Source organism: Pseudophryne corroboree, chromosome 6 (genome assembly GCF_028390025.1).
Source record: "Pseudophryne corroboree isolate aPseCor3 chromosome 6, aPseCor3.hap2, whole genome shotgun sequence".
NCBI classification, from domain to species: Eukaryota; Metazoa; Chordata; class Amphibia; order Anura; family Myobatrachidae; genus Pseudophryne; species Pseudophryne corroboree.
In genome coordinates, this window is record NC_086449.1 from 7,159,720 (window position 1) to 7,184,120 (window position 24,401).

The window sequence follows — 24,401 nt, forward strand, 5'->3', positions numbered from 1 at the left end:
GTGGGAGGGTAGGGTTAGGCACTAGGGGGAGGGTTAGGCTGTGGGAGGGGAGGGTTAGGCACTAGGGGGAGTGTTAGGCTGTGGGAGGGGAGGGTTAGGCACTAGGGGGAGAGTTAGGCTTTGTGAGGGGAGGGTTAGGCACTAGGGGGAGAGTTAGGCTGTGGGAGGGGAGGGTTAGGCACTAGGAGGAGAGTTAGGCTGTGGGAGGGGAGGGTTAGGCACTAGGGGGAGTGTTAGGCTGTGGGAGGGGAGGGTTAGGCACTAGGGGGAGAGTTAGGCTGTGGGAGGGGAGGGTTAGGCACTAGGGGGAGAGTTAGGCTTTGTGAGGGGAGGGTTAGGCACTAGGGGGAGAGTTAGGCTATGGGAGGGAAGGGATAGGGACTAGGGGGAGAGTTAGGCTGTGGGAGAGGAGGGTTAGGCACTAGGGGGAGAGTTAGGCTGTGGGAGGGGAGGGTTAGGCACTAGGGGGAGGGTAAGGCTGTGGGAGGGGAGGGTTAGGCACTAGGGGGATGGTTAGGCTGTGGGAGGGGAGGGTTAGGCACTAGGGGGAGGGTTATGCTGTGGGAGGGGAGGGTTAGGCACTAGGGGGAGAGTTAGGCTTTGTGAGGGGAGGGTTAGGCACTAGGGGGAGAGTTAGGCTTTGTGAGGGGAGGGTTAGGCACTAGGGGGAGTGTTAGGCTGTGGGAGGGGAGGGTTAGGCACTAGGGAGAGAGTTAGGCTGTGGGAGGGGAGGGTTAGGCACTAGGGGGAGTGTTAGGCTGTGGGAGGGTTAGGCACTAGGGGGAGGGTTAGGCTGTGGGAGGGGAGGGTTAGGCACTAGGGGGAGAGTTAGGCTGTGGGAAAGGAGGGTTAGGCACTAGGGGGAGGGTTAGGCTGTGGGAAAGGAGGGTTAGGCACTAGGGGGAGTGTTAGGCTGTGGGAGGGGAGGGTTAGGCACTAGGGGGAGAGTTAGGCTGTGGGAGGGGAGGGTTAGGCACTAGGGGAGAGTTAGGCTTTGTGAGGGGAGGGTTAGGCACTAGGGGGAGAGATAGGCTGTGGGAGGGGAGGGTTAGGCACTAGGGGGAGAGTTAGGCTGTGGGAGGGGAGGGTTAGGCACTAGGGGGAGAGTTAGGCTGTGGGAGGGGAGGGTTAGGCACTAGGGGGAGAGTTAGGCTTTGTGAGAGGAGGGTAAGGCACTAGGGGGAGAGTTAGGCTGTGGGAGGGGAGGGTTAGGCACTAGGGGGAGAGTTAGGCTGTGGGAGAGGAGGGTTAGGCACTAGGGGGAGAGTTAGGCTTTGTGAGAGGAGGGTAAGGCACTAGGGGGAGAGTTAGGCTGTGGGAGGGGAGGGTTAGGCACTAGGGGGAGAGTTAGGCTGTGGGAGAGGAGGGTTAGGCACTAGGGGGAGAGTTAGGCCGTGGGAGGGGAGGGTTAGGCACTAGGGGGAGTGTTAGGCTGTGGGAGGGGAGGGTTAGGCACTAGGGGGAGGGTTAGGCTGTGGGAGGGAAGGGTTAGGCACTAGGAGGAGGGTTAGGCTGTGGGAGGGGAGGGTTAGGCACTAGGGGGAGAGTTAGGCTGTGGGAGGGGAGGGTTAGGCACTAGGGGGAGGGTTAGGCTGTGGGAGGGGAGGGTTAGGCACTAGGGGGAGGGTTAGGCTGTGGGAGGGGAGGGTTAGGCACTAGGGGTAGAGTTAGGCATTGTGAGGGGAGGGTTAGGCAATAAGGGGAGAGTTAGGCTGTGGGAGGGGAGGGTTAGGCACTAGGGGGAGTGTTAGGCTGTGGGAGGGGAGGGTTAGGCACTAGGGGGAGTGTTAGGCTGTGGGAGGGGAGGGTTAGGCACTAGGGGGAGAGTTAGGCTTTGTGAGGGGAGGGTTAGGCTGTGGGAGGGGAGGGTTAGGCACTAGGGGGAGTATTAGGCTGTGGGAGGGGAGGGTTAGGCTGTGGGAGGGGAGGGTTAGGCACTAGGGGGAGAGTTAGGCTTTGTGAGGGGAGGGTTAGGCACTAGGGGGAGAGTTAGGCTGTGGGAGGGGAGGGTTAGGCACTAGGGCGTGTGTTAGGCTGTGGGAGGGTAGGGTTAGGCACTAGGGGGAGGGTTAGGCTGTGGGAGGGGAGGGTTAGGCACTAGGGGGAGTGTTAGGCTGTGGGAGGGGAGGGTTAGGCACTAGGGGGAGAGTTAGGCTTTGTGAGGGGAGGGTTAGGCACTAGGGGGAGAGTTAGGCTGTGGGAGGGGAGGGTTAGGCACTAGGAGGAGAGTTAGGCTGTGGGAGGGGAGGGTTAGGCACTAGGGGGAGTGTTAGGCTGTGGGAGGGGAGGGTTAGGCACTAGGGGGAGAGTTAGGCTTTGTGAGGGGAGGGTTAGGCACTAGGGGGAGAGTTAGGCTATGGGAGGGAAGGGATAGGGACTAGGGGGAGAGTTAGGCTGTGGGAGGGGAGGGTTAGGCACTAGGGGGAGAGTTAGGCTGTGGGAGGGGAGGGTAAGGCACTAGGGGGAGGGTAAGGCTGTGGGAGGGGAGGTTTAGGCACTAGGGGGACGGTTAGGCTGTGGGAGGGGAGGGTTAGGCACTAGGGGGAGGGTTATGCTGTGGGAGGGGAGGGTTAGGCACTAGGGGGAGAGTTAGGCTTTGTGAGGGGAGGGTTAGGCACTAGGGGGAGAGTTAGGCTTTGTGAGGGGAGGGTTAGGCACTAGGGGGAGTGTTAGGCTATGGGAGGGGAGGGTTAGGCACTAGGGAGAGAGTTAGGCTGTGGGAGGGGAGGGTTAGGCACTAGGCGGAGTGTTAGGCTGTGGGAGGGTTAGGCACTAGGGGGAGGGTTAGGCTGTGGGAGGGGAGGGTTAGGCACTAGGGGGAGAGTTAGGCTGTGGGAGGGGAGGGTTAGGCACTAGGGGGAGGGTTAGGCTGTGGGAGAGGAGGGTTAGGCACTAGGGGGAGTGTTAGGCTGAGGGAGGGGAGGGTTAGGCACTAGGGGGAGAGTTAGGCTGTGGGAGGGGAGGGTTAGGCACTAGGGGAGAGTTAGGCTTTGTGAGGGGAGAGTTAGGCACTAGGGGGAGAGTTAGGCTGTGGGAGGGGAGGGTTAGGCACTAGGGGGAGAGTTAGGCTGTGGGAGAGGAGGGTTAGGCACTAGGGGGAGAGTTAGGCTGTGGTAGGGGAGGGTTAGGCATTAGGGGGAGAGTTAGGCTGTGGGAGGGGAGGGTTAGGCACTAGGGGGAGAGTTAGGCTGTGGGAGAGGAGGGTTAGGCACTAGGGGGAGAGTTAGGCTTTGTGAGGGGAGGGTAAGGCACTAGGGGGAGAGTTAGGCTGTGGGAGGGGAGGGGTTAGGCACTAGGGGGAGAGTTAGGCTGTGGGAGAGGAGGGTTAGGCACTAGGGGGAGAGTTAGGCCATGGGAGGGGAGGGTTAGGCACTAGGGGGAGAGTTAGGCTGTGGGAGGGGAGGGTTAGGCACTAGGGGGAGGGTTAGGCTGTTGGAGGGAAGGGTTAGGCACTAGGAGGAGGGTTAGGCTGTGGGAGGGGAGGGTTAGGCACTAGGGGGAGAGTTAGGCTGTGGGAGGGAAGGATTAGGCACTAGGGGGAGGGTTAGGCTGTGGGAGGGGAGGGTTAGGCACTAGGGGGAGGGTTAGGCTGTAGGAGGGGAGGGTTAGGCACTAGGGGTAGAGTTAGGCATTGTGAGGGGAGGGTTAGGCAATAAGGGAAGAGTTAGGCTGTGGGAGGGGAGGGTTAGGCACTAGGGGGAGTGTTAGGCTGTGGGAGGGGAGGGTTAGGCTGTGGGAGGGGAGGGTTAGGCACTAGGGGGAGAGTTAGGCTTTGTGAGGGGAGGGTTAGGCACTAGGGGGAGAGTTAGGCTGTGGGAGGGGAGGGTTAGGCACTAGGGCGAGTGTTAGGCTGTGGGAGGGGAAGGTTAGGCACTAGGGGGAGGGTTAGGCTGTGGGAGGGGAGGGTTAGGCACTAGGGGGAGGGTTAGGCTGTGGGAGGGGAGGGTTAGGCAGTAGGGGGAGAGTTAGGCTTTGTGAGGGGAGGGTTAGGCACTAGGGGGAGAGTTAGGCTGTGGGAGGGGAGGGTTAGGCACTAGGGGGACTGTTAGGCTGTGGGAGGGGAGGGTTAGGCACTAGGGGGAGTGTTAGGCTGTGGGAACGGAGGGTTAGGCACTAGGGGGAGGGTTAGGCTGTGGGAGGGGAGGGTTAGGCACTAGGGGGAGTGTTAGGCTGTGGGAACGGAGGGTTAGGCACTAGGGGGAGGGTTAGGTTGTGGGAGAGGAGGGTTAGGGACTAGGGAGAATGTTAGGGTTAGGGAGAGTGTTAGGGTTAAGCTACAGGGTTGGAGGGTTAGGCACTAAGGAGAGTGTTAGGGTTAAGTTATAGGGTTGGAGGGTTAGGCACTAGGGGGAGGGTTAGGGTAAGGCTGTGGGAGAGGATTAAGTACTAAAGAGAGTGTTAGGTTTTGGCTGTGGAAGGGGAGGGTTAGGCACTAGGGGGAGAGTTAGGCTGTGGGAGGGGAGGGTTAGGCACTAGGAGGAGAGTTAGGCTGTGGGAGGGGAGGGTTAGGCACTAGGGGGAGTGTTAGGCTGTGGGAGGGGAGGGTTAGGCACTAGGGGGAGAGTTAGGCTGTGGGAGGGGAGGGTTAGGCACTAGGGGGAGAGTTAGGCTTTGTGAGGGGAGGGTTAGGCACTAGGGGGAGAGTTAGGCTATGGGAGGGAAGGGATAGGGACTAGGGGGAGAGTTAGGCTGTGGGAGGGGAGGGTTAGGCACTAGGGGGAGAGTTAGGCTGTGGGAGGGGAGGGTAAGGCACAAGGGGGAGGGTAAGGCTGTGGGAGGGGAGGTTTAGGCACTAGGGGGACGGTTAGGCTGTGGGAGGGGAGGGTTAGGCACTAGGGGGAGGGTTATGCTGTGGGAGGGGAGGGTTAGGCACTAGGGGGAGAGTTAGGCTTTGTGAGGGGAGGGTTAGGCACTAGGGGGAGAGTTAGGCTTTGTGAGGGGAGGGTTAGGCACTAGGGGGAGTGTTAGGCTATGGGAGGGGAGGGTTAGGCACTAGGGAGAGAGTTAGGCTGTGGGAGGGGAGGGTTAGGCACTAGGCGGAGTGTTAGGCTGTGGGAGGGGAGGGTTAGGCACTAGGGGGAGAGATAGGCTGTGGGAGGGGAGGGTTAGGCACTAGGGGGAGAGTTAGGCTTTGTGAGGGGAGGGTTAGGCACTAGGGGGAGAGTTAGGCTGTGGGAGGGGAGGGTTAGGCACTAGGGGGAGAGTTAGGCTGTGGGAGGGGAGGGTTAGGCACTAGGGGGAGTGTTAGGCTGTGGGAGGGGAGGGTTAGGCACTAGGGGGAGAGTTAGGCTGTGGGAGGGGAGGGTTAGGCACTAGGGGGAGAGTTAGGCTTTGTGAGGGGAGGGTTAGGCACTAGGGGGAGAGTTAGGCTATGGGAGGGAAGGGATAGGGACTAGGGGGAGAGTTAGGCTGTGGGAGGGGAGGGTTAGGCACTAGGGGGAGAGTTAGGCTGTGGGAGGGGAGGGTTAGGCACTAGGGGGAGGGTAAGGCTGTGGGTGGGGAGGGTTAGGCACTAGGGGGACGGTTAGGCTGTGGGAGGGGAGGGTTAGGCACTAGGGGGAGGGTTATGCTGTGGGAGGGGAGGGTTAGGCACTAGGGGGAGAGTTAGGCTTTGTGAGGGGAGGGTTAGGCACTAGGGGGAGAGTTAGGCTTTGTGAGGGGAGGGTTAGGCACTAGGGGGAGTGTTAGGCTGTGGGAGGGGAGGGTTAGGCACTAGGGAGAGAGTTAGGCTGTGGGAGGGGAGGGTTAGGCACTAGGGGGAGTGTTAGGCTGTGGGAGGGTTAGGCACTAGGGGGAGGGTTAGGCTGTGGGAGGGGAGGGTTAGGCACTAGGGGGAGAGTTAGGCTGTGGGAGGGGAGGGTTAGGCACTAGGGGGAGGGTTAGGCTGTGGGAAAGGAGGGTTAGGCACTAGGGGGAGTGTTAGGCTGTGGGAGGGGAGGGTTAGGCACTAGGGGGAGAGTTAGGCTGTGGGAGGGGAGGGTTAGGCACTAGGGGAGAGTTAGGCTTTGTGAGGGGAGGGTTAGGCACTAGGGGGAGAGATAGGCTGTGGGAGGGGAGGGGTTAGGCACTAGGGGGAGAGTTAGGCTGTGGGAGAGGAGGGTTAGGCACTAGGGGGAGAGTTAGGCTGTGGGAGGGGAGGGTTAGGCACTAGGGGGAGAGTTAGGCTGTGGGAGGGGAGGGTTAGGCACTAGGGGGAGAGTTAGGCTTTGTGAGGGGAGGGTAAGGCACTAGGGGGAGAGTTAGGCTGTGGGAGGGGAGGGTTAGGCACTAGGGGGAGAGTTAGGCTGTGGGAGAGGAGGGTTAGGCACTAGGGGGAGAGTTAGGCCGTGGGAGGGGAGGGTTAGGCACTAGGGGGAGTGTTAGGCTGTGGGAGGGGAGGGTTAGGCACTAGGGGGAGGGTTAGGCTGTGGGAGGGAAGGGTTAGGCACTAGGAGGAGGGTTAGGCTGTGGGAGGGGAGGGTTAGGCACTAGGGGGAGAGTTAGGCTGTGGGAGGGGAGGGTTAGGCACTAGGGGGAGGGTTAGGCTGTGGGAGGGGAGGGTTAGGCACTAGGGGGAGGGTTAGGCTGTGGGAGGGGAGGGTTAGGCACTAGGGGTAGAGTTAGGCATTGTGAGGGGAGGGTTAGGCAATAAGGGGAGAGTTAGGCTGTGGGAGGGGAGGGTTAGGCACTAGGGGGAGTGTTAGGCTGTGGGAGGGGAGGGTTAGGCACTAGGGGGAGTGTTAGGCTGTGGGAGGGGAGGGTTAGGCACTAGGGGGAGAGTTAGGCTTTGTGAGGGGAGGGTTAGGCACTAGGGGGAGTATTAGGCTGTGGGAGGGGAGGGTTAGGCTGTGGGAGGGGAGGGTTAGGCACTAGGGGGAGAGTTAGGCTTTGTGAGGGGAGGGTTAGGCACTAGGGGGAGAGTTAGGCTGTGGGAGGGGAGGGTTAGGCACTAGGGCGTGTGTTAGGCTGTGGGAGGGTAGGGTTAGGCACTAGGGGGAGGGTTAGGCTGTGGGAGGGGAGGGTTAGGCACTAGGGGGGAGGGTTAGGCTGTGGGAGGGGAGGGTTAGGCACTAGGGGGAGAGTTAGGCTTTGTGAGGGGAGGGTTAGGCACTAGGGGGAGAGTTAGACTGTGGGAGGGGAGGGTTAGGCACTAGGGGGACTGTTAGGCTGTGGGAGGGGAGGGTTAGGCACTAGGGGGAGTGTTAGGCTGTGGGAACGGAGGGTTAGGCACTAGGGGGAGGGTTAGGATGTGGGAGAGGAGGGTTAGGGACTAGGGAGAATGTTAGGGTTAGGGAGAGTGTTAGGGTTAAGCTACAGGGTTGGAGGGTTAGGCACTAAGGAGAGTGTTAGGGTTAAGTTATAGGGTTGGAGGGTTAGGCACTAGGGGGAGGGTTAGGGTAAGGCTGTGGGAGAGGATTAAGTACTAAAGAGAGTGTTAGGTTTTGGCTGTGGAAGGGGAGGGTTAGGCACTAGGGGGAGAGTTAGGCTTTGTGAGGGGAGGGTTAGGCACTAGGGGGAGAGTTAGGCTGTGGGAGGGGAGGGTTAGGCACTAGGAGGAGAGTTAGGCTGTGGGAGGGGAGGGTTAGGCACTAGGGGGAGTGTTAGGCTGTGGGAGGGGAGGGTTAGGCACTAGGGGGAGAGTTAGGCTGTGGGAGGGGAGGGTTAGGCACTAGGGGGAGAGTTAGGCTTTGTGAGGGGAGGGTTAGGCACTAGGGGAGAGTTAGGCTATGGGAGGGAAGGGATAGGGACTAGGGGGAGAGTTAGGCTGTGGGAGTGGAAGGCACTAGGGGGAGAGTTAGGCTGTGGGAGGGGAGGGTAAGGCACTAGGGGGAGGGTAAGGCTGTGGGAGGGGAGGTTTAGGCACTAGGGGGACGGTTAGGCTGTGGGAGGGGAGGGTTAGGCACTAGGGGGAGGGTTATGCTGTGGGAGGGGAGGGTTAGGCACTAGGGGGAGAGTTAGGCTTTGTGAGGGGAGGGTTAGGCACTAGGGGGAGAGTTAGGCTTTGTGAGGGGAGGGTTAGGCACTAGGGGGAGTGTTAGGCTATGGGAGGGGAGGGTTAGGCACTAGGGAGAGAGTTAGGCTGTGGGAGGGGAGGGTTAGGCACTAGGCGGAGTGTTAGGCTGTGGGAGGGTTAGGCACTAGGGGGAGGGTTAGGCTGTGGGAGGGGAGGGTTAGGCACTAGGGGGAGAGTTAGGCTGTGGGAGGGGAGGGTTAGGCACTAGGGGGAGGGTTAGGCTGTGGGAGAGGAGGGTTAGGCACTAGGGGGAGTGTTAGGCTGAGGGAGGGGAGGGTTAGGCACTAGGGGGAGAGTTAGGCTGTGGGAGGGGAGGGTTAGGCACTAGGGGAGAGTTAGGCGTTGTGATGGGAGAGTTAGGCACTAGGGGGAGAGTTAGGCTGTGGGAGGGGAGGGTTAGGCACTAGGGGGAGAGTTAGGCTGTGGGAGAGGAGGGTTAGGCACTAGCGGGAGAGTTAGGCTGTGGGAGGGGAGGGTTAGGCACTAGGGGGAGAGTTAGGCTGTGGGAGGGGAGGGTTAGGCACTAGGGGGAGAGTTAGGCTGTGGGAGAGGAGGGTTAGGCACTAGGGGGAGAGTTAGGCTTTGTGAGGGGAGGGTAAGGCACTAGGGGGAGAGTTAGGCTGTGGGAGGGGAGGGTTAGGCACTAGGGGGAGAGTTAGGCTGTGGGAGAGGAGGGTTAGGCACTAGGGGGAGAGTTAGGCCATGGGAGGGGAGGGTTAGGCACTAGGGGGAGAGTTAGGCTGTGGGAGGGGAGGGTTAGGCACTAGGGGGAGGGTTAGGCTGTTGGAGGGAAGGGTTAGGCACTAGGAGGAGGGTTAGGCTGTGGGAGGGGAGGGTTAGGCACTAGGGGGAGAGTTAGGCTGTGGGAGGGGAGGATTAGGCACTAGGGGAGGGTTAGGCTGTGGGAGGGGAGGGTTAGGCACTAGGGGGAGGGTTAGGCTGTAGGAGGGGAGGGTTAGGCACTAGGGGTAGAGTTAGGCATTGTGAGGGGAGGGTTAGGCAATAAGGGGAGAGTTAGGCTGTGGGAGGGGAGGGTTAGGCACTAGGGGGAGTGTTAGGCTGTGGGAGGGGAGGGTTAGGCTGTGGGAGGGGAGGGTTAGGCACTAGGGGGAGAGTTAGGCTTTGTGAGGGGAGGGTTAGGAACTAGGGGGAGAGTTAGGCTGTGGGAGGGGAGGGTTAGGCACTAGGGCGAGTGTTAGGCTGTGGGAGGGGAAGGTTAGGCACTAGGGGGAGGGTTAGGCTGTGGGAGGGGAGGGTTAGGCACTAGGGGGAGGGTTAGGCTGTGGGAGGGGAGGGTTAGGCAGTAGGGGGAGAGTTAGGCTTTGTGAGGGGAGGGTTAGGCACTAGGGGGAGAGTTAGGCTGTGGGAGGGGAGGGTTAGGCACTAGGGGGACTGTTAGGCTGTGGGAGGGGAGGGTTAGGCACTAGGGGGAGTGTTAGGCTGTGGGAACGGAGGGTTAGGCACTAGGGGGAGGGTTAGGCTGTGGGAGGGGAGGGTTAGGCACTAGGGGGAGTGTTAGGCTGTGGGAACGGAGGGTTAGGCACTAGGGGGAGGGTTAGGTTGTGGGAGAGGAGGGTTAGGGACTAGGGAGAATGTTAGGGTTAGGGAGAGTGTTAGGGTTAAGCTACAGGGTTGGAGGGTTAGGCACTAAGGAGAGTGTTAGGGTTAAGTTATAGGGTTGGAGGGTTAGGCACTAGGGGGAGGGTTAGGGTAAGGCTGTGGGAGAGGATTAAGTACTAAAGAGAGTGTTAGGTTTTGGCTGTGGAAGGGGAGGGTTAGGCACTAGGGGGAGAGTTAGGCTTTGTGAGGGGAGGGTTAGGCACTAGGGGGAGAGTTAGGCTGTGGGAGGGGAGGGATAGGCACTAGGAGGAGAGTTAGGCTGTGGGAGGGGAGGGTTAGGCACTAGGGGGAGTGTTAGGCTGTGGGAGGGGAGGGTTAGGCACTAGGGGGAGAGTTAGGCTGTGGGAGGGGAGGGTTAGGCACTAGGGGGAGAGTTAGGCTTTGTGAGGGGAGGGTTAGGCACTAGGGGGAGAGTTAGGCTATGGGAGGGAAGGGATAGGGACTAGGGGGAGAGTTAGGCTGTGGGAGGGGAGGGTTAGGCACTAGGGGGAGAGTTAGGCTGTGGGAGGGGAGGGTAAGGCACTAGGGGGAGGGTAAGGCTGTGGGAGCGGAGGTTTAGGCACTAGGGGGACGGTTAGGCTGTGGGAGGGGAGGGTTAGGCACTAGGGGGAGGGTTATGCTGTGGGAGGGGAGGGTTAGGCACTAGGGGGAGAGTTAGGCTTTGTGAGGGGAGGGTTAGGCACTAGGGGGAGAGTTAGGCTTTGTGAGGGGAGGGTTAGGCACTAGGGGGAGTGTTAGGCTATGGGAGGGGAGGGTTAGGCACTAGGGAGAGAGTTAGGCTGTGGGAGGGGAGGGTTAGGCACTAGGCGGAGTGTTAGGCTGTGGGAGGGTTAGGCACTAGGGGGAGGGTTAGGCTGTGGGAGGGGAGGGTTAGGCACTAGGGGGAGAGTTAGGCTGTGGGAGGGTAGGGTTAGGCACTAGGGGGAGGGTTAGGCTGTGGGAGAGGAGGGTTAGGCACTAGGGGGAGTGTTAGGCTGAGGGAGGGGAGGGTTAGGCACTAGGGGGAGAGTTAGGCTGTGGGAGGGGAGGGTTAGGCACTAGGGGAGAGTTAGGCTTTGTGAGGGGAGAGTTAGGCACTAGGGGGAGAGTTAGGCTGTGGGAGGGGAGGGTTAGGCACTAGGGGGAGAGTTAGGCTGTGGGAGAGGAGGGTTAGGCACTAGGGGGAGAGTTAGGCTGTGGGAGGGGAGGGTTAGGCACTAGGGGGAGAGTTAGGCTGTGGGAGGGGAGGGTTAGGCACTAGGGGGAGAGTTAGGCTGTGGGAGAGGAGGGTTAGGCACTAGGGGGAGAGTTAGGCTTTGTGAGGGGAGGGTAAGGCACTAGGGGGAGAGTTAGGCTGTGGGAGGGGAGGGTTAGGCACTAGGGGGAGTGTTAGGCTGTGGGAACGGAGGGTTAGGCACTAGGGGGAGGGTTAGGCTGTGGGAGAGGAGGGAATGGGACTAGGGAGAATGTTAGGGTTAGGGAGAGTGTTAGGGTTAAGCTACAGGGTTGGAGGGTTAGGCACTAGGGAGAGTGTTAGGGTTAAGATATAGGGTGGGAGGGTTAGGCACTAGGGGGAGGGTTAGGCTGTGGGAGAGGAGGGTTAGGGACTAGGGAGAGTGTTAGGGTTAGGGAGAGTGTTAGGGTTAAGCTACAGGGTTGGAGGGTTAGGCACTAGGGAGAGTGTTAGGGTTAAGCTATAGGGTGGGAGGGTTAGGCACTAGGGGGAGTGTTAGGCTGTGGGAGGTGAGGGTTAGGCACTAGGGGGAGTGTTAGGCTGTGGGAGGTGAGGGTTAGGCACTAGGGGGAAGGTTAGGCTGTGGGAGAGGAGGGTTAGGGACTAGGGAGAGTGTTAGGGTTAAGCTACAGGGTTGGAGGGTTAGGCACTAGGGAGAGTGTTAGGGTTAAGCTATAGGGTGGGAGGGTTAGGCACTAGGGGGAGGGTTAGGGTAAGGCTGTGGGAGAGGATTAAGTACTAAAGAGAGTGTTAGGGTTAGGCTGTGGGATGAGAGGGTTAGGCACTAGGGAGAGTGTTAGGGTTAGGCTGTGGGATGGGAGGGTTAGGCACTAGGGAGAGTGTTAGGGTTAGGCTGTGGGAGGGGAGGGTTAGGCACTAGGGGGAGAGTTAGGCTGTGGGAGAGGAGGGTTAGGCACTAGGGGGAGAGTTAGGCCATGGGAGGGGAGGGTTAGGCACTAGGGGGAGAGTTAGGCTGTGGGAGGGGAGGGTTAGGCACTAGGGGGAGGGTTAGGCTGTTGGAGGGAAGGGTTAGGCACTAGGAGGAGGGTTAGGCTGTGGGAGGGGAGGGTTAGGCACTAGGGGGAGAGTTAGGCTGTGGGAGGGGAGGATTAGGCACTAGGGGGAGGGTTAGGCTGTGGGAGGGGAGGGTTAGGCACTAGGGGGAGGGTTAGGCTGTAGGAGGGGAGGGTTAGGCACTAGGGGTAGAGTTAGGCATTGTGAGGGGAGGGTTAGGCAATAAGGGGAGAGTTAGGCTGTGGGAGGGGAGGGTTAGGCACTAGGGGGAGTGTTAGGCTGTGGGAGGGGAGGGTTAGGCTGTGGGAGGGGAGGGTTAGGCACTAGGGGGAGAGTTAGGCTTTGTGAGGGGAGGGTTAGGCACTAGGGGGAGAGTTAGGCTGTGGGAGGGGAGGGTTAGGCACTAGGGCGAGTGTTAGGCTGTGGGAGGGGAAGGTTAGGCACTAGGGGGAGGGTTAGGCTGTGGGAGGGGAGGGTTAGGCACTAGGGGGGAGGGTTAGGCTGTGGGAGGGGAGGGTTAGGCAGTAGGGGGAGAGTTAGGCTTTGTGAGGGGAGGGTTAGGCACTAGGGGGAGAGTTAGGCTGTGGGAGGGGAGGGTTAGGCACTAGGGGGACTGTTAGGCTGTGGGAGGGGACGGTTAGGCACTAGGGGGAGTGTTAGGCTGTGGGAACGGAGGGTTAGGCACTAGGGGGAGGGTTAGGCTGTGGGAGGGGAGGGTTAGGCACTAGGGGGAGTGTTAGGCTGTGGGAACGGAGGGTTAGGCACTAGGGGGAGGGTTAGGTTGTGGGAGAGGAGGGTTAGGGACTAGGGAGAATGTTAGGGGTTAGGGAGAGTGTTAGGGTTAAGCTACAGGGTTGGAGGGTTAGGCACTAAGGAGAGTGTTAGGGTTAAGTTATAGGGTTGGAGGGTTAGGCACTAGGGGGGGGGTTAGGGTAAGGCTGTGGGAGAGGATTAAGTACTAAAGAGAGTGTTAGGTTTTGGCTGTGGAAGGGGAGGGTTAGGCACTAGGGGGAGAGTTAGGCTTTGTGAGGGGAGGGTTAGGCACTAGGGGGAGAGTTAGGCTGTGGGAGGGGAGGGTTAGGCACTAGGAGGAGAGTTAGGCTGCGGGAGGGGAGGGTTAGGCACTAGGGGGAGTGTTAGGCTGTGGGAGGGGAGGGTTAGGCACTAGGGGGAGAGTTAGGCTGTGGGAGGGGAGGGTTAGGCACTAGGGGGAGAGTTAGGCTTTGTGAGGGGAGGGTTAGGCACTAGGGGGAGAGTTAGGCTATGGGAGGGAAGGGATAGGGACTAGGGGGAGAGTTAGGCTGTGGGAGGGGAGGGTTAGGCACTAGGGGGAGAGTTAGGCTGTGGGAGGGGAGGGTAAGGCACTAGGGGGAGGGTAAGGCTGTGGGAGGGGAGGTTTAGGCACTAGGGGGACGGTTAGGCTGTGGGAGGGGAGGGTTAGGCACTAGGGGGAGGGTTATGCTGTGGGAGGGGAGGGTTAGGCACTAGGGGGAGAGTTAGGCTTTGTGAGGGGAGGGTTAGGCACTAGGGGAGAGTTAGGCTTTGTGAGGGGAGGGTTAGGCACTAGGGGGAGTGTTAGGCTATGGGAGGGGAGGGTTAGGCACTAGGGAGAGAGTTAGGCTGTGGGAGGGGAGGGTTAGGCACTAGGCGGAGTGTTAGGCTGTGGGAGGGTTAGGCACTAGGGGAGGGTTAGGCTGTGGGAGGGGAGGGTTAGGCACTAGGGGGAGAGTTAGGCTGTGGGAGGGGAGGGTTAGGCACTAGGGGGAGGGTTAGGCTGTGGGAGAGGAGGGTTAGGCACTAGGGGGAGTGTTAGGCTGAGGGAGGGGAGGGTTAGGCACTAGGGGGAGAGTTAGGCTGTGGGAGGGGAGGGTTAGGCACTAGGGAGAGTTAGGCTTTGTGAGGGGAGAGTTAGGCACTAGGGGGAGAGTTAGGCTGTGGGAGGGGAGGGTTAGGCACTAGGGGGGAGAGTTAGGCTGTGGGAGAGGAGGGTTAGGCACTAGGGGGAGAGTTAGGCTGTGGGAGGGGAGGGTTAGGCACTAGGGGGAGAGTTAGGCTGTGGGAGGGGAGGGTTAGGCACTAGGGGGAGAGTTAGGCTGTGGGAGAGGAGGGTTAGGCACTAGGGGGAGAGTTAGGCTTTGTGAGGGGAGGGGTAAGGCACTAGGGGGAGAGTTAGGCTGTGGGAGGGGAGGGTTAGGCACTAGGGGGAGAGTTAGGCTGTGGGAGAGGAGGGTTAGGCACTAGGGGGAGAGTTAGGCCATGGGAGGGGAGGGTTAGGCACTAGCGGGAGAGTTAGGCTGTGGGAGGGGAGGGTTAGCCACTAGGGGGAGGGTTAGGCTGTTGGAGGGAAGGGTTAGGCACTAGGAGGAGGGTTAGGCTGTGGGAGGGGAGGGTTAGGCACTAGGGGGAGAGTTAGGCTGTGGGAGGGGAGGATTAGGCACTAGGGGGAGGGTTAGGCTGTGGGAGGGGAGGGTTAGGCACTAGGGGGAGGGTTAGGCTGTAGGAGGGGAGGGTTAGGCACTAGGGGTAGAGTTAGGCATTGTGAGGGGAGGGTTAGGCAATAAGGGGAGAGTTAGGCTGTGGGAGGGGAGGGTTAGGCACTAGGGGGAGTGTTAGGCTGTGGGAGGGGAGGGTTAGGCTGTGGGAGGGGAGGGTTAGGCACTAGGGGGAGAGTTAGGCTTTGTGAGGGGAGGGTTAGGCACTAGGGGGAGAGTTAGGCTGTGGGAGGGGAGGGTTAGGCACTAGGGCGAGTGTTAGGCTGTGGGAGCGGAAGGTTAGGCACTAGGGGGAGGGTTAGGCTGTGGGAGGAAAGGGTTAGGCACTAGGGGGAGGGTTAGGCTGTGGGAGGGGAGGGTTAGGCAGTAGGGGGAGAGTTAGGCTTTGTGAGGGGAGGGTTAGGCACTAGGGGGAGAGTTAGGCTGTGGGAGGGGAGGGTTAGACACTAGGGGGACTGTTAGGCTGTGGGAGGGGAGGGTTAGGCACTAGGGGGAGTGTTAGGCTGTGGGAACGGAGGGTTAGGCACTAGGGGGAGGGTTAGGCTGTGGGAGAGGAGGGAATGGGACTAGGGAGAATGTTAGGGTTAGGGAGAGTGTTAGGGTTAAGCTACAGGGTTGGAGGGTTAGGCACTAGGGAGAGTGTTAGGGTTAAGATATAGGGTGGGAGGGTTAGGCACTAGGGGGAGGGTTAGGCTGTGGGAGAGGAGGGTTAGGGACTAGGGAGAGTGTTAGGGTTAGGGAGAGTGTTAGGGTTAAGCTACAGGGTTGGAGGGTTAGGCACTAGGGAGAGTGTTAGGGTTAAGCTATAGGGTGGGAGGGTTAGGCACTAGGGGGAGTGTTAGGCTGTGGGAGGTGAGGGTTAGGCACTAGGGGGAGTGTTAGGCTGTGGGAGGTGAGGGTTAGGCACTAGGGGGAAGGTTAGGCTGTGGGAGAGGAGGGTTAGGGACTAGGGAGAGTGTTAGGGTTAAGCTACAGGGTTGGAGGGTTAGGCACTAGGGAGAGTGTTAGGGTTAAGCTATAGGGTGGGAGGGTTAGGCACTAGGGGGAGGGTTAGGGTAAGGCTGTGGGAGAGGATTAAGTACTAAAGAGAGTGTTAGGGTTAGGCTGTGGGATGAGAGGGTTAGGCACTAGGGAGAGTGTTAGGGTTAGGCTGTGGGATGGGAGGGTTAGGCACTAGGGAGAGTGTTAGGGTTAGGCTGTGGGAGGGGAGGGTTAGGCACTAGGGGGAGAGTTAGGCTGTGGGAGAGGAGGGTTAGGCACTAGGGGGAGAGTTAGGCCATGGGAGGGGAGGGTTAGGCACTAGGGGGAGAGTTAGGCTGTGGGAGGGGAGGGTTAGGCACTAGGCTGTTGGAGGGAAGGGTTAGGCACTAGGAGGAGGGTTAGGCTGTGGGAGGGGAGGGTTAGGCACTAGGGGGAGAGTTAGGCTGTGGGAGGGGAGGATTAGGCACTAGGGGGAGGGTTAGGCTGTGGGAGGGGAGGGTTAGGCACTAGGGGGAGGGTTAGGCTGTAGGAGGGGAGGGTTAGGCACTAGGGGTAGAGTTAGGCATTGTGAGGGGAGGGTTAGGCAATAAGGGGAGAGTTAGGCTGTGGGAGGGGAGGGTTAGGCACTAGGGGGAGTGTTAGGCTGTGGGAGGGGAGGGTTAGGCTGTGGGAGGGGAGGGTTAGGCACTAGGGGGAGAGTTAGGCTTTGTGAGGGGAGGGTTAGGCACTAGGGGGAGAGTTAGGCTGTGGGAGGGGAGGGTTAGGCACTAGTGCGAGTGTTAGGCTGTGGGAGGGGAAGGTTAGGCACTAGGGGGAGGGTTAGGCTGTGGGAGGGGAGGGTTAGGCACTAGGGGGAGGGTTAGGCTGTGGGAGGGGAGGGTTAGGCAGTAGGGGGAGAGTTAGGCTTTGTGAGGGGAGGGTTAGGCACTAGGGGGAGAGTTAGGCTGTGGGAGGGGAGGGTTAGGCACTAGGGGGACTGTTAGGCTGTGGGAGGGGAGGGTTAGGCACTAGGGGGAGTGTTAGGCTGTGGGAACGGAGGGTTAGGCACTAGGGGGAGGGTTAGGCTGTGGGAGGGGAGGGTTAGGCACTAGGGGGAGTGTTAGGCTGTGGGAACGGAGGGTTAGGCACTAGGGGGAGGGTTAGGTTGTGGGAGAGGAGGGTTAGGGACTAGGGAGAATGTTAGGGTTAGGGAGAGTGTTAGGGTTAAGCTACAGGGTTGGAGGGTTAGGCACTAAGGAGAGTGTTAGGGTTAAGTTATAGGGTTGGAGGGTTAGGCACTAGGGGGAGGGTTAGGGTAAGGCTGTGGGAGAGGATTAAGTACTAAAGAGAGTGTTAGGTTTTGGCTGTGGAAGGGGAGGGTTAGGCACTAGGGGGAGAGTTAGGCTTTGTGAGGGGAGGGTTAGGCACTAGGGGGAGAGTTAGGCTGTGGGAGGGGAGGGTTAGGCACTAGGAGGAGAGTTAGGCTGTGGGAGGGGAGGGTTAGGCACTAGGGGGAGTGTTAGGCTGTGGGAGGGGAGGGTTAGGCACTAGGGGGAGAGTTAGGCTGTGGGAGGGGAGGGTTAGGCACTAGGGGGAGAGTTAGGCTTTGTGAGGGGAGGGTTAGGCACTAGGGGGAGAGTTAGGCTATGGGAGGGAAGGGATAGGGACTAGGGGGAGAGTTAGGCTGTGGGAGGGGAGGGTTAGGCACTAGGGGGAGAGTTAGGCTGTGGGAGGGGAGGGTAAGGCACTAGGGGGAGGGTAAGGCTGTGGGAGGGGAGGTTTAGGCACTAGGGGGACGGTTAGGCTGTGGGAGGGGAGGGTTAGGCACTAGGGGGAGGGTTATGCTGTGGGAGGGGAGGGTTAGGCACTAGGGGGAGAGTTAGGCTTTGTGAGGGGAGGGTTAGGCACTAGGGGGAGAGTTAGGCTTTGTGAGGGGAGGGTTAGGCACTAGGGGGAGTGTTAGGCTATGGGAGGGGAGGGTTAGGCACTAGGGAGAGAGTTAGGCTGTGGGAGGGGAGGGTTAGGCACTAGGCGGAGTGTTAGGCTGTGGGAGGGTTAGGCTGTGGGAGGGGAGGGTTAGGCACTAGGGGGAGAGTTAGGCTGTGGGAGGGGAGGGTTAGGCACTAGGGGGAGGGTTAGGCTGTGGGAGAGGAGGGTTAGGCACTAGGGGGAGTGTTAGGCTGAGGGAGGGGAGGGTTAGGCACTAGGGGGAGAGTTAGGCTGTGGGAGGGGAGGGTTAGGCACTAGGGGAGAGTTAGGCTTTGTGAGGGGAGAGTTAGGCACTAGGGGGAGAGTTAGGCTGTGGGAGGGGAGGGTTAGGCACTAGGGGGAGAGTTAGGCTGTGGGAGAGGAGGGTTAGGCACTAGGGGGAGAGTTAGGCTGTGGGAGGGGAGGGTTAGGCACTAGGGGGAGAGTTAGGCTGTGGGAGGGGAGGGTTAGGCACTAGGGGGAGAGTTAGGCTGTGGGAGAGGAGGGTTAGGCACTAGGGGGAGAGTTAGGCTTTGTGAGGGGAGGGTAAGGCACTAGGGGGAGAGTTAGGCTGTGGGAGGGGAGGGTTAGGCACTAGGGGGAGAGTTAGGCTGTGGGAGAGGAGGGTTAGGCACTAGGGGGAGAGTTAGGCCATGGGAGGGGAGGGTTAGGCACTAGGGGGAGAGTTAGGCTGTGGGAGGGGAGGGTTAGGCACTAGGGGGAGGGTTAGGCTGTTGGAGGGAAGGGTTAGGCACTAGGAGGAGGGTTAGGCTGTGGGAGGGGAGGGTTAGGCACTAGGGGGAGAGTTAGGCTGTGGGAGGGGAGGATTAGGCACTAGGGGGAGGGTTAGGCTGTGGGAGGGTTAGGCACTAGGGGGAGGGTTAGGCTGTAGGAGGGGAGGGTTAGGCACTAGGGGTAGAGTTAGGCATTGTGAGGGGAGGGTTAGGCAATAAGGGGAGAGTTAGGCTGTGGGAGGGGAGGGTTAGGCACTAGGGGGAGTGTTAGGCTGTGGGAGGGGAGGGTTAGGCTGTGGGAGGGGAGGGTTAGGCACTAGGGGGAGAGTTAGGCTTTGTGAGGGGAGGGTTAGGCACTAGGGGGAGAGTTAGGCTGTGGGAGGGGAGGGTTAGGCACTAGGGCGAGTGTTAGGCTGTGGGAGCGGAAGGTTAGGCACTAGGGGGAGGGTTAGGCTGTGGGAGGAAAGGGTTAGGCACTAGGGGGAGGGTTAGGCTGTGGGAGGGGAGGGTTAGGCAGTAGGGGGAGAGTTAGGCTTTGTGAGGGGAGGGTTAGGCACTAGGGGGAGAGTTAGGCTGTGGGAGGGGAGGGTTAGACACTAGGGGGACTGTTAGGCTGTGGGAGGGGAGGGTTAGGCACTAGGGGGAGTGTTAGGCTGTGGGAACGGAGGGTTAGGCACTAGGGGCAGGGTTAGGCTGTGGGAGAGGAGGGAATGGGACTAGGGAGAATGTTAGGGTTAGGGAGAGTGTTAGGGTTAAGCTACAGGGTTGGAGGGTTAGGCACTAGGGAGAGTGTTAGGGTTAAGATATAGGGTGGGAGGGTTAGGCACTAGGGGGAGGGTTAGGCTGTGGGAGAGGAGGGTTAGGGACTAGGGAGAGTGTTAGGGTTAGGGAGAGTGTTAGGGTTAAGCTACAGGGTTGGAGGGTTAGGCACTAGGGAGAGTGTTAGGGTTAAGCTATAGGGTGGGAGGGTTAGGCACTAGGGGGAGTGTTAGGCTGTGGGAGGTGAGGGTTAGGCACTAGGGGGAGTGTTAGGCTGTGGGAGGTGAGGGTTAGGCACTAGGGGGAAGGTTAGGCTGTGGGAGAGGAGGGTTAGGGACTAGGGAGAGTGTTAGGGTTAAGCTACAGGGTTGGAGGGTTAGGCACTAGGGAGAGTGTTAGGGTTAAGCTATAGGGTGGGAGGGTTAGGCACTAGGGGGAGGGTTAGGGTAAGGCTGTGGGAGAGGATTAAGTACTAAAGAGAGTGTTAGGGTTAGGCTGTGGGATGAGAGGGTTAGGCACTAGGGAGAGTGTTAGGGTTAGGCTGTGGGATGGGAGGGTTAGGCACTAGGGAGAGTGCTACAGTTAAGTTTGTACATGGTACAATCACCTAGCAGTGTTTGCTACGGAGGCCTCACTATAAGCAACAAGGGGGCGAGGTTAAGGTTAGAGGCACGTCCATCTTAAAACTTTGATACATGGGTTCTAAATAAATGGTATGTTACTGTGATATAAAGTGCTGCCTGTAACATGCACCACTTAGAATTATTATCCAGGAACCACTCATGTTGTCTCCATCCTGGTGGCCCGGGCCTTGGCATTTGGCCTCCTGTCAGTGGCAACTGTTGTTACACAACTATATCTCTTCCCTAGAACCCTTTCTGAAAATGTTTTGAGAAACGTGGTCGTCTTTGTTAATGATCAGGTGTGATGGGATAATACGTACTTCCACTTCATTGTTGTGCGCATGGTATGCCTTATGCCAATAACTATGCATTTTACATTGGAATATAATGAACACAAAGTGACCCGCCCCAACACGATCTTTTGGTTCTGTATCCCTCCATATGTTATTTTAACATTGACAATCTTTCATCGTACGTATAAAAAAAATTACAAATGAAATAGAGTATAAATATAAATGGGAATACGGAACAGAACAATTTGTCACGTAAAAAGAAAGTTGTCTACATTGACTTATTCTTTTCCTTGTCTCTGTCACCCCATGAAGATTTCCAGCTATCCGGTATGGAGGGCAAATGAGGAACTGCGCAGCCTGAACACGCCGAGCCTGGAGACTCTGCCGCCTCCATCTGAACTGTGCAGGGGGAAGAGGAGGAAGAAGAAGCTGGGAAATGAGAAGAGAGTAATGGCGGTGCAGCATCATATCCAGGAGCTCAGGCAGAAGCAGAGCAGTCTAGAACAGTCAGTCACAGTGCATTCTCATCTCTGACCTCTGCCAAGCATGGGGGAACTTATTCAGGGTGGCACGCTAAAGCGCAGGCAGCAACGTCTACTGCCGGTCTGCAAGCGGCCAACAAACTCCCTGGTGTGCGGCCGAACGTACTAGGACTGAGACATCACTGTTTCACCAACTGAATCGCTAGCAGCAGCACCTTTGTGGGTACGTTGGACCTGATTCAGGTGTGGTCGGAGGTGCGCTCGGCCCGTACTGACCATGTGCAGTATAGGTCCTGCATCAGTGATTGACAGTCTGCTGCCATTTGGGGACGGCGTTTCTCAACACAGAGGTGTGTCGCTGTTATGCACACCAGTGCCAGCAGGAATGTACTGGTGTCTGAACGGTGAGGGATGCAAAACAAATGAACTCACAGACAGACTGGGGAATATGACATTACATACACAGAAGGTGATAGGGTAACAAAATAAACACAAAGTGAACAGAGAAGCCCAAAGGCTAAAAAACTGGGTGTCTCCCTAGTATTAGGAATGCTCAGATGGAAAGAAGCGAGATGTAGTGATTTAATACGTAGAGAACCCGAAATGCTGTTGCTAAGGGCAACAGCAAAACCCTAAAGGGTTACCAACGGGTGTGGCAGTAAACTCCTTGGTCAGAGATGGAATAATAGACACAAGGAGAGTCTCCACAATCCTAGTCCTCACTTGCAGTGCACTGGTTCAGCTTACTGCCACTAAACTGACACCTGAACACCTTGCACAGTGAGAAAGGATTTTGGCAGGCAAGTCTGAGAATACAGCCGCAAACTTGCTAGGTTCACAGAGTAGCAAAAGAACCCCAGCAGGTTAAACGACTGACTCCAGTCTTACTGCTAGGTCTGGATTGGCAGAGTGTAATACCAAATCCCAAGGCCTATTTGCAGTAAGCAACAAACAAATACAAAGTTTACACAGTACTAGCTAGCTTTCAGGAACTGACTAACCAACAAAGATTCAGCAGCATCTGCCTAACCTGAGAAGAGGGTTTATATAGCAGGTGCTGTCCACGCCCCACTCAGACCTCACAGACTGTGAGCACAAAAACCAGCACCGGATCCCCTGCCGTGCACAGAGCCTGTAACCACTGCACAGCAAAAGACCCGAACCGGAGTATCAGCTACGCTCAGGTTACTCCGCTAGCACTTGTCTCCCGGTTGCCATGACGACGTGGCAGCACAGAGCAGGAGACCCTAACAGTCGCCTCCGTTTTGGGGGAATGCCAAGGCCAGGATTTCCGATTGGTCTCTTTGTAGGAGCTGTGGCGGTCGGCTTGTGCAACACAATGGGTCATGCAGCCAGTCGATCGTGTTGCAGGTGATCCGATGCTGCCTGAACATCGGCTTTGCACGTGGCTATGATCAGGCCCTTAGTAACTAATCTAACACGGCTCATTATGATTCAGAGATACTTTGTAGGTAATAACGGAAGAAGATACGTAAGGACAATCTCACTCCTCATTAGTAGGCAGGCCATAGGCCAATGATGCGCAACCTAATATATTTCATCCAACATGGATACATGTTACCCTTAATATCAGTAATGAATAAAACAGCCCCAAAACGTCCACTTCAGGACCCTTGGGGTGGCCGGGTAAGTGACCCTAGTCTCCTTGTGCCGAGTAAGTGACCCTAGTCTCCTTGTGCCGAGTAAGTGACCCTAGTCTTCCTGTGCTAATGATAGGGGGATGTATTTTACACATTGTAGTGAACTTCTGGCTGCTTGGGCCTTCATGGCTGTTTTGTGAGGGGACTCAGGTCAGTTCAGTCAAGCTATAGATGACCCACAGTAGAGACAGGCAGAAGGTGTATTTGACATCCAAATGTTGCATGCGCCTACGTTTTCTGCCACTAATCTGGCCTGAACCCCTGGCTTAGTCTATTTCTGAGTTACATAACATGCGGCCAATCCCCAGGTTCTAGGTCACTTCTCTCCTGGCCACACTTGTAAGCTCCAGGAAAGTGATGATCTTTCCTAACTGGTCTATCTGTAGATCAGGGCAAAGTCTCAGTGGGAGTAGAGGAAGAAAGAGAGAAAGTAGAGACAATGAGGGGCAGAGGGAGATGGTGGCAGCGGCCGGTTCCACCCCCCAGGGCATTCTGCGCTATGTGCAGCTGCACCGGCCGCACCACCCTAGTAAAGGCCTGAACTAGAGTATGATACAACTACAGAACACAGTACAAATACTCCATAGATCCCACTGTACACGCCATTCTCCTTCATCCTAGTCCCACCCTTTGCTTTCTCTCACAGGCAGAGGGCTATGAAGTGCAGAGGTTATGAGATCCCCGACTTTAAGTTTAGGGAAGAGGCGCAAACAGATGTGGCCAACGTTCGGGATCAGCAGGAGGATTTGCCCTATTTCCTGGACATCACAGGCGACCACAGAGATGACTGCATCAGAGTGTTCAGCACCTCACCACAGCAAGGCCCCTTTGGGGTAAGTGTCCCCAGAGGTGTTTCTTCTCTATACCGGGTGGTGCACTGAAGGCTGCCCAGTGTCCGTAAGAATCTCGGGGCATAGACGCTACCACAAGACAGCTCTACCAGCCGCCATTCATGGGGTACACCCACACAGGCAAGCAGAAAATAACCCAGCTACCAATACATTCTCATCATCATCATCATCACTACAGTACCTGCCCCCGCGGGCCTAACCTGCACAGCTCGCGTGGGGGGAAGGGGGGTTGTGGGGCTCATTCTGAGTCGCAGGCAGTGCAGGTGCAAACGTAGGATTGCTAGAGTGGGGTATTCCAAATGTTTGATTTTAGAGCGATCATCGTTAAGGACGCATAATTAGCATGTAACAAGCTATTTTCCTGCTTCGTAGGAAAATCTGCTCCATGTAGTGGCTGCTGGCCAGGGAAGAGGGGTTTCCGGGCAACTGGAACCCCCCCCCCCCCCCCCCCCCCCCCTGCATTTGCCTATGCAGTGTGTCTATAGTTGCGGCCAACCGCAGAAGCCTGACTTACTACCTTATGCCGATGCTAGTATCTATTCAGCTAATGCGGGGGTTTGTGTGTGTGGAAGGTGGAACCCATGCTGCCTATTGATTATACTCCAGCCGTTATATCTGCGTTTGCAGAGGCCGCATGTTAGGCGCAACAGAGACAGGCTTCCTTTCCCCCGCATGCACCACTCACGATCACACGGAGCTTCACATCCAGGTCACTCCCACACGACAGAGTGGTTCTGTCTGCTTGCACTGTTGCCGCCGCGGAACGGTCAATGTAACAGCTCCACCCACCCCACTGACACTTACCTTGTGTGGGTCTCCATTGTTGGAAGAGTGATTTCCTTAGAGTTTCCCCCTCACCACTAACTGCAGTGGTGTCAGTGCCCAGGCAGCTTGTATGGCAAAGACGCCTTATTGTCCAGGTACCGCCGTAGTTAGATGCTGAGCAAATGAGATTCTGGAGAGATGCATCTGGTTTCTGTGCAAGAGGGAGGCAGCGATGGCAGGAGAGAGGCTTGTTAAGGTTTCAGAAGGCTACATGGAGCCAGTAATCACACTTCGTGTTGTCTCGGTTTCATCCACTGGAGAGCAGCTGTATGGTTGTATGAGGGTGGCGTGGTTGTATGAGGGTGGCGTGGTTGTATGAGGGTGGCGTGGTTGTATGAGGGTGGAGGAGGGAGACACACAGTGAGCAGGAAGTTTGATGTGTGTAGTGTCAGTGAGAGGGTAAAGGTCACTGCATCAGTGTCTCCTCTTCCTCACCTTGCTTTAGAGTTACAGGTACATCCATAGAGCAAACAGGTTGACCCGTACATGGCAACTATAAAGAATCACAAATAACAATTTTAAATGTTATTTTCTCATACGTCCTAGAGGATGCTGGGGACACTTCAAGAACCATGGGGTATAGACGGGATCCACAGGAGACATGGGCACTTTAAGACTTTCAAAGGGGTGTGAACTGGCTCCTCCCTCTATGCCCCTCCTCCAGACTCCAGTTTAGAATCTGTGCCCAGGCAGACTGGATGCTGAGGAGCTCTACTGAGTTTCTCTGAAAAGACTTTATGTTAGGTTTTTTATTTTCAGGGGGCACTGCTGGCAACAGTCTCACTGCATCGTGGGACTTAGGGGAGAGAAGTCAGACCTACTTCTGTGAGTTTAAAGGCTCTGCTTTTTTAGCTACAGGACACCATTAGCTCCTGAGGGTTTGGAACACTAGGTACGCCTAGGGGTTCATTCC

At 57.6% G+C, this 24,401-nt stretch overlaps 1 protein-coding gene across 3 annotated transcripts in view; it reads left to right on the plus strand.

Moving 5' to 3' along the window:
• The window catches only part of LOC134935887 (protein INCA1-like), a 211,451-nt gene that overhangs the window by 129,975 nt on the left and 57,075 nt on the right, over positions 1–24,401 (plus strand). For all 3 annotated transcript variants that reach the window (XM_063930737.1, XM_063930739.1, XM_063930738.1), the window contains exons 5-6: positions 19,982–20,175; positions 22,459–22,645. In XM_063930737.1, the coding sequence (XP_063786807.1) occupies positions 19,982–20,175; positions 22,459–22,645 (381 nt within the window). The remainder of the gene's footprint in view (positions 1–19,981; positions 20,176–22,458; positions 22,646–24,401) is intronic.